The 9,274-nt window shown below is 43.4% G+C and overlaps 1 protein-coding gene across 2 annotated transcripts in view; it reads right to left on the bottom strand.

Moving 5' to 3' along the window:
• The window catches only part of SVOPL (SVOP-like), an 89,081-nt gene that overhangs the window by 64,817 nt on the left and 14,990 nt on the right, over nt 1–9,274 (bottom strand). The window contains exons 4-6 of one of the 2 annotated variants that reach the window (XM_011995475.1): nt 7,815–7,886; nt 4,612–4,736; nt 1,192–1,255 (exon numbers count right to left, since the gene is read on the bottom strand). In XM_011995475.1, the coding sequence (XP_011850865.1) occupies nt 1,192–1,255; nt 4,612–4,736; nt 7,815–7,886 (261 nt within the window). Of the gene's footprint in view, nt 1–1,191; nt 1,256–4,611; nt 4,737–7,814; nt 7,887–8,956; nt 8,965–9,274 lie in introns of those variants that run through there. The other variant, XM_011995476.1, reaches the window with a different exon arrangement.

The raw sequence follows: 9,274 nt of genomic DNA, 5'->3' as shown, positions 1-9,274 counted from the left end.
GCACTTTGGGAGGCCAAGGCAGGTGGATCACCTGAGGTCAGGAGTTTGAGACCAGCCTGGCCAACATGGTGAAACCCCATCTCTACTAAAAATATAAAAAATTAGCCGGGCATGGTGGCACACATCTGTATTCCCAGCTACTCGGGAGGTTGAGGCAGGAGAATTGCTTGAACCCAGGAGGCAGAGGTTGTAGTGAGCTGAGACCGCGCCATTCCACTCCAGCCTGGGCAACAATAGTGAAACTCTGTTTCAAAAAAAATAAAATAAAAATATAAGAGCCTCACTTATCCTCCAAGGTGATATAAGCTACACATGCACACACATACACACACACCCCTACACACACACTCTACAGTAATATATGTGCATATAAATGTATATATACTACTATGTATATATTATACTAATATATTTACATATAATTTACATATATGTACATCAATATATTAGTGTGATATATACTATATTTGTGTAATATATGTATATATTCATTTATTACTGTAATATATATTATAGGATTATATTCTTATGGATAAGCAACAGAAGTGATTTCTTGAGATGAAATCTACTCTGGTGAAGAGGCTATGACGTTGTTGAAAGGACAACAAAGAATTTAGAATATTCATAAACTTAGTTGATAAGACAGTGGCACAGTTTGGGAGAACTGACTGCAATTTTGAAAGAGTTTCTCTACTGTGGGTCGAATGCTATCAAACAGCATTGCATCCTACAGAGAAATCATTCAGGAAAATAAGTCCATTGATGTGGCAAACTTCACTGTTATCTTTGTTTAGGGAATTGCCACAACCACCCCAATGTTCAGCAACCACCACCCTGATCAGCCAGCAGCCATCAACACTGAGGCAAGACCTTCTACCAGCAAAAAGATTATGACCCTCTAAAGTCTCAGGAGATCATTAGAATTTATCAGCAATCAAGTATTTTAAAATTAAGGTGTGTAGCTTGCTTTTTAGACATGATGCTATTGCACACTTACTAAACTTTAGTATAGTGTAAACATAACATTTACACACACTGAGAAACCAAAAAGGCCGTGTGACTCACTTTCTTCTGACACTCGCTTAATTGCCGCCATCTGGTACCAAACCAGCAATATTTCCAAGGTATGCCTGTATGCACATCATATCCTATAGGATGCCAAAGGCAGGTAGAACTCCTATGTTGCCTTACCTGAGACAAGGGTAACATATAGCCTCGGTATTTCGTGGGCAAAAATTCAGTCTTTATGATTAACCTAAACAGGAAGCGGGAAAAAGCACAATTTTGTTTTAAAAAAACTAAATAATCTTTTAAAAAATAATCAGTTTTTCTTGTCACAGGGATAAAGAATTCAAAAGCATAGATGTCGATTATATATCAGAAGAGAATTGTGACAGCTAATATCCACATAAGAGAACACTAAGAACTAAACTGACAGCTGCTCCTGAGTTTACATCTTTACTCCCAATACTTGAAACCTTCTAACACTTAAGAAATGTAAGCCTGCCCGGGTGCGGTAGCTCACACCTATAATCCCAGCACTTTGGGAAGCCGAGGTGGGTGGATCACCTGAGGTCGGGAGTTCAAGACCAGCCTGGACAACATGGAAAAACCCCGTTTCTGCTAAAAATACAAAATTAGCCAGGTGTGGTGGCGCATGCCTGTAGTCCCAGTTACTCAGGAGCCTGAGGCAGGAGAATCACTTGAACCCAGGAGGTGGAGGTTGTGAGGAGCCGTTATTGTGCCATTGCATTCCAGCCTAGGCAACAAGAGAAAAACTCCATCTCAAAAAGAAAAAAAAAAAAAAAGAAAGAAATATAAGCCTTATCTGTTTTGCCAAGGGAAGCACTGGCAAAATGTTTTCCCAAGCCTGATTCCCTTTTCTTATTTATTTATTTATTTATTTATTTATTTATTTATTTATGAGACAAAGTCTAGCTGTCTCCTAGGTTGGAGTACGGTGGTTTGATCACAGCTCACTGCAGCCTCACACTCCTGGGCTCAAGAGATCCTCTCACCTCAGCCTCCCAAGTGGCTGGGATTACAGGTGCTCACCACCACACCCGGTTGATTTTTTAATTTTTTGTAGAGATGGGATCTTGCTATATTGCCAACCCTGGCCTCAAGCAACTGTTGCACCTCGGCTTCCTAAAGGGCTGGGATTACGGGGGTGAGCCACTGCACTCAGCCTGATTCTCTTTTCTAAAACATATTGGCAAATGAAAATACACCCAAGAGAAGGTAAATAGTTCTCTCAATTCATGAGGACAGTCAAGGCACAAGTTTCTAATTAAGTACATATTTTCTTTGTGAATAGAATAAATGGAAACATATTCCATCAGTTTTCTAATTGCTCTTCTCTGCTGCTGTTATTAGCCAGAATTTGGGGATTTTAACGTATTTATTGAGCTGTTTCCTGGGGAATGTTTTACATTTTTACTTAGCTTCTACTCCTTTAGGGCTTCAAAGCTCAAAGTTTACAGTATGCCCCAGGGAAGAACAATTCTTTCTCTAACACATGAAGGCAGTAATTAGGTGCTTTGACATCTCCTAAAATATTTTAAGAATAACCTGCTCCAAGGCACTAAGAAGAGAAGAGCCCAAGGGGCCCTGTTAATTCAAGGGGTGGGGAATTCCTGCAACTGAGGGTTCTTCCCTATTTTAGGCCATTTAGGGTAATTTCTGGACATTGCCATGCATTTGCAAGCTGTCCTGGCACCAGTGGGAGTGTCTTTTGGCATGCTAATACATTATCATTAGAGTATAAAAAGCAGTGAAGACAACCAGAGCTCGCTTTGGTCGCCATCTTGGTTTTAGTGGGTTTAGGCCAGTTTCTTTACCACACCTTGTTTTATCAGCGGGGTCTCTTGTGACCTGTATCTTGTGAAAGCAGTCCTGCTGATCGCCTATCTCTTCCTGTGACTAGGAACACCTAACCTCCTGAGAATGTGGTCCAGCAGGTCTCAGCCTCATTTTACCCAGTCCCTATTCAAGATGGAGTCACTCTAGTTCGATCCCATCTGACATATTCCCCCCCTCCCTTTTACAAGAGGACTCTTCAATCATAGGGTGATAGTACTTAAAAATAGTTACTCCTAAATGTTACAGGGGCTTATGGTCAAACTAAACTCTTCCAACAAATTTAAGAAATTAATAAATGATGTTTGGATTGACTTCAAAAAAAATTTTTTTTTTTGAAGAGAGAGGGTCTCACTATGTTGCTCAGGCTGCTCTTGAACTCCTGGGCTCAAGGGATCTGCCTCAGTCTCCCAAAGTGCTCAGATTACAAGCGCGAGCCACAACGCCCAGCCTGGGTTGATATTTTTGTTACCTAATATGGCACTTTTCATTAGCATTTACTGTAACAAAATATTACACATCTACAAAACAATGAATAACCTTATGAAAAAACAAACACATGCTTGATCTAGCACTCTGTTAGCCTCACCATCAAGCATCATTTTAAGGAGAAAATTGCTCCTGCTGGAGCATTAAATAAGCAGCTATCACTAAAAACCAAACAAAGCTCAAACTGAATTTGCACAAGTGACTTCCACACATCTGTAACTTATTAATGCTGTAAATCGGAAATAAAATTTGAAGCATCCCGTCCCCCCACCCCCATTCACCTCCCAACCACCACCATCTGAATGGATTCCCTCCTCAGCCAGGATACTCTAAAATTTAACCTGAAAGACTGGTTCAGGCCACGACAGGAAGTGCGGTCGGACATGCCTCATTATACCTTTCCAGTATTAACATCAACGCAGACCTTAAGTCGGTAAGAAACATTTACAATCTATTTTCTCTGAAGCTGGCTACCTGGAGGCTTCATTTGCATGATAAAACCTTGGTTGTGGAGACCAGAATGTCTTAAACTAGACATTCTTTTCTACTGACAACTCTTTCAACCAATGCCAATCAGAATATGTTTAGATCAGCCGGGCATGGTGACTCACACCTGTAATCCTAGCACTTTGGGAGGCCAAGGCAGGTGGATTACCTGAGGTCAGGAGTTCAAGACTAGCCTGGCCAACATGGCAAAACCCCATCTCTACTAAAAATACAAAGAATTAGCCAGGCATCGTGGCAGGCATCTGTAATCCCAGCTACTTGGAGACTGAGGCAGGAGAATTGCTTGAACCCAGGAGGCAGAGGTTGCAGCAAACTGAGATTGTGCCATTGCACTCCAGCCTGGGCAACAGAGCAAGACTCTATCTCAAAAAAAAAAAAAAAGTCATATGTTTACATCTACCTGTGGTCTGGATTTACATCTACCTGTGGTCTGGAAGCCCCCCACCCTTTGAGTTGTCCTGCCCTTCCAGATGGAACCAGTGTCAATCTTACATGTATTAATTGATGTATTACGTCTCCCTAAAATGCATAAAACAAGCTCTACCCCGACCACCTTGTGCATGTGTCCTCAGGGCCTCCTGAGGCTGTATCATGGCCACATCCTTAACTTTGGCAAAAATAAACTTTCTAAATGGACCAAAACCTGTCTCAGATATGCTGGGTTCACAATGCTTTTGGTCCATTAAGTGCGGTGTGTGCATCAGGACCTGCAGGGGTACACATTTCTGTCTCAGGCCCTCTGGGTGACATATTTACCCCTGTGAGTGGCCGGACACACCACAGCCCACCATCGTCCGCAGGAAGACAAACCAGACGTACGAAGGAGCAAACGAGGTCAGCAAGGAGAAATAGGCTCCCCACAGGAACGAGATGAGCAGAATCTGAAACAACAGAACACATGAATGGGACCTGCCTCAATGCGGGGAGGGAAGAAGCCCTAACATCTGAAGGTGATTTTCTGTTTCCATTCTGATAGTTGCTTCTCTGAGGAGCTAATCGATAGCCAGCCCAATGGTCTTCACAATCATCCAACAATACAATCCATGCCACTCTACTGTCTGGAAGCCCAGACCTACCAAGTTCAGACCGTTCTTTAAAACTACCCTGCTGTGCCCACCCTCACGGGTGGCAGGTCCCTGAACTTGGACATCAAAAGGCAAAAACGTGTCCTCCCTACTCACAGGGCTGTTGGGGACAGAACGAGGCAGTATGTTGGGAGGAGTACAAGGAGAACGTTTAAGGTATTTGCTTTTTCTTTAATTATAAGGATCATATAAGTTCATAGTAAACAATACAGAAGAAAAAAGAAAATGTAAAAATTGAAATCACCATTGATTGTCCAACCCAGAGAAAATACTCTTAACACTGTTTTATCTTCTCTGTTTGTAAGAGAAAACAAAGTGTTAATGGCTGTAAATAGTGCAGTGGAAAGATGTACTTTCATACATGTAATATAATACATAAGACCTTGCTCTACTGTTAAAGTTGTTTCGGATCTTCTCATTATTAAAATAAGCTGGGATGATATCTGCATAAGCCGTTATGCCCTGATATCTTTAGCAAGCTAGATTTCTGGAAGACAAATGTTCAGGTTAGCAGAATATTTTCAAGGTTCCTGATTCATACTGCCAAGCTGATGGTCAGAAAAAATCATACCAATAGGGTTTAATAATATTATATAATAATAATGATATAATAATACCAATAGGGTACATAATAAGGGTGTCTATATACTTGCAAGGCACGAAAATGTCCATTTCAACGGTGCAGGACTCTTTAAGGAAAAAGTTCCTTACATATTTGATGAGGAAAAATTATATCTTACTATGTATTTTGTTTTTGATAACTCTTGTGCTTTAATGTTTTTTCAAGGTTTCTTGACAATTTGTATTTCTTTTATAAAATGCCTTTTTTGTGCTTTTTGAGATACTTGTGTTTTCAAATTTACAAGAATCTATGATATTTATTTCATGTACTTTAAAACATACAGCCAATTCTATTAATGTTTTCCTTTGAGGTTCCTCCATTTGTGTTTATGCTTAGAGAAGATTTCACCAGAAATCAAGCAAATAGAAAAGACAGACCTGGGTTTGTAACCAGAAGACGTAATTTATGTCTTGATGTCTAATCTTAGTTGGTACGTGACTTCGAGCAAGTAGCTAGTTTCAAAGTTATACCAATGTGAGCTAAATGTGTAGCTGCTTATGTTTATACCTGCAAATGTCCTCATTCTAACATGTTTTAACTCCGTACATCCATCAGCTTGAGAAAGAAAAGCGGCTCAGAGCAGCCTGAGGAATGTGAGGTATGCAGAATTTATCAGGTCCAGAGACACAGGAGCATGCGACTCCAGTCACATTCCCGCACCCATGCCCAGGGTAATTGTATAAAGGCATTTTGTTTTTCTTACCTTCCCTGTAGTTTCCAGACTAGCTGATAAATCACCTAAAATGTTAACCACAAGTTGCACAATGTGACGCTCATCCATTATCTCCATGTTTTTAGATTTTGTGACACAAAGAGCGATGTAGAATCAGCTGATAGCTTACCATTTTAATGAACCAATGTAAATTATTAGTAAATAACTTAGGAAGTGCCCCCAAATTCTTTTCTCCCCTCCTTTAAAAAACCCAGTTGTCACTGCTGCTAATCGGAGCATCTATTCAGGACAACTGGACTGTATGACTTCTGGGCTGCAATCCTCAATCTTGGTCCAAATAAACTCCCTACTTAAATTCATTTTGCCTCTGTTTCTTCCTTTAGGTCAATATTTCTGGCATAGCTGGCAGGGTTCAGAGCAACACCACCCTTTACCCCCCCAATTACCCACAGTCTCCTCCTGAACTTGCTGCACGAACCCACTGTGTTCCCCTAACTCCAGAGATTTCACTGGGGGCAAAGGGTGAGTCTTTCTGAATCTGGCCCTCCTTTCCTTTAGGTTGAGGTCCAGAGTTTGGGGGGCTTCTTTATAAACTCTCTCATTTAAGAGCAAGGGCTTCCATTTCTGTCCCTGGACAGGACATTCAGGCGAATGGCTGCGCAGAGGACTTCTGTTTTCTCAGCCTCTGCCTCATGAGAGCAGGTTTGGCTTACGGTCTTGGCCATCCAGCACTAGTGGTTTGACTTTTTCTTGTCCTAAAATTCCATCACAGGCTTTAAAACTTGCGTCTGTTTCCCACTGATTGTAATTTGGACTTCTCATTTGTGACCAGCTCCTGCTAAGTCTCAAACAGATAGGTGCCTGAGGGTGAGTTTTCTCGCCCCAAAGTTAAGGGAGACTTGCTCCCTCCGAACCCACTTGGGTGCTCTGCGGGGCTAGAGACTTTATGGACATTCATTCATGGCACGTAGTTGTCTCCCTGAAAGAACAGCTTCTTCTGAGTTTGCCGCTGCAGCAGTGGACTAGTCACTTAAACAAAAACCAAAGGAAAAAAACCTCCCAACAGGGCTGCTCTGAAGGGCAAAAGGGGCCTCTTCCATTCCCCTTATTAACTCATTAGAAGTGAACTTATGGATAAATGGAGAACAGATGTGTGCCCCCACTGATATCAGATATCAGAGCCACCATCTGTTCTCAACCCACCACAGTAAACTGGACATGGTGGAGGCATCTAACCAAGCCATGACTGCTTCTAAGTCCCAACCTTTAAAAGTTCAAATAGAGCCACTTAGCGGCCTTCATTCCTTTAGTCCTTCTTGGTAGAGATTTCTTAGAACTCTATAATACCTGCATCTCCTTTCACTCCACACCTGGACTGCAGAGGAACAGCCACAGGCACAGGTACCCTGAGAAAAATGTCCAGAAGATAAGCCTGGAATGTTCCATTAGGGAGGGAATATGTGCATTTTCTATCTTGGGTATTGGGAGGGAGATGCCTACTAAAGAGAAACAGTGATAAGGTTGCCCCAAAAGAATACATGAAAGACTACTCCAAATGCTACTGTGAGGGCTCACCTACCTTCCAGCGGCCATATCTGTCAGCCAGGAGGCCAAAGAGGATACTGAAAACCATGTAGCCAAAAAACACCATCTGCAAGTGGGAGCGAGACAAAACGGTTCTCTAAGCAGGTTTTAGATGTTACTTTACCCCATTCGCCATTTTCACTAGATGTAGGCTGGAAATACGTGAAGGATGGAAGTTAATTTGAAGAACAGGGTTTCACAAAGCACTTGCTTGCCCCTGAGGCCCTTCATGTTCAGAATTTCGGAGGCAGGCTTTTATGATCCCTGTTGGCGGGAGCCTAACAAGGGAGACACTGCCTCAGGTGGAAACGGGGTCCTCTGAGCTGCCGCCCACCTGTTGCTAGAGGGCGGCTTCGGCTCCACTCGGTTCAGACGTGTACTTGTGAATTTCCACTATAATTTTTAAAAATGTCCGTTCATGCGCTGCCTTATTCAATACAAAAATTGGGGCCACTAGAAGCAGTCTCCCTTTATGTTATTACAGATAAACATAACTTTAACCGCCACGTCCAATCGCTCATTTAAAAAACTCTTCAGAACATATATAAGTCCTAAGATAAACCTACTTCTTTTCCTTACTTGTTCTCACAATGGCCTGTCCTCCCCTGATAAAATTCAAGGACCTGGGATTTGACACTACGGCTTTATTTATTATAACTTGGCCTGAGTCGTCAACTGCTGTCTGCGCCTCTGGGCTCCTTATTTTCCTGCCTTCAAGAAGTTCAGGCTTCACTGCAGCCCTGACTGACGGCCTCCAGGGCAAGCAAAGGAATGCTGTTAGCTCGCATTTCTAGGGGAAAACAAAACAAACCAGAAACAGCCCTGTTTCCCTTTCGCTGTCGCTGTTCTGCTTCTTTTCTCCTTCCCCTCACTCTTTGGAAGAAAGACTGAAATGCAGTTCTCCCACATGGAACCATGTGTTCATCATATATATTCTTTCACGACAAAAGCCACGACTGGGCCCTGCGCGCTACACTTTCTAGGACAGAAATGTTCCGTAACCCTGTTAGACTGCAGAGACAGAAACCTGTCCGCTCACTGGGGCTCCGGCTCTCCCTCTCCCTCCCTCCCTCGGATCCTCAGAGACGCCCCTTTCTTGTGCACCCTCCCCTACCTCCTCCCTCCCCCACCCTCTACCCGGAAGACGTCCTCCCTCCCTCACGCGCCCCACCTAGCGCGCCTGAGCCCCCGTCGGGCGCGCGCCTATCCCTCCAGCGCCCGTGAGCCCCCATCGGGGATGCGCCTATCCGTCCAACGCCCTTGAGCCCCCATCGGGCGCGTGCCTAACCGTCCAGCACCCCTAATCCTCCATCGGGCATGCCCCTGACCCTTCATCGGGCGCGCGCCTAACCCTCCAACGCCCGTAATCCTCCATTGGGCACGCCTGTGACCCATCGGGCTCGCGCCTAACCCTCTGGCACCCTGTATCCTCCAGCAGGCGGGCGACTAACCCTC

This window comes from Mandrillus leucophaeus, unplaced genomic scaffold, assembly GCF_000951045.1.
Source record: "Mandrillus leucophaeus isolate KB7577 unplaced genomic scaffold, Mleu.le_1.0 Scaffold49, whole genome shotgun sequence".
NCBI classification, from domain to species: domain Eukaryota; kingdom Metazoa; phylum Chordata; class Mammalia; order Primates; family Cercopithecidae; genus Mandrillus; species Mandrillus leucophaeus.
This window is presented reverse-complemented; position numbering and strand designations above follow the sequence as displayed.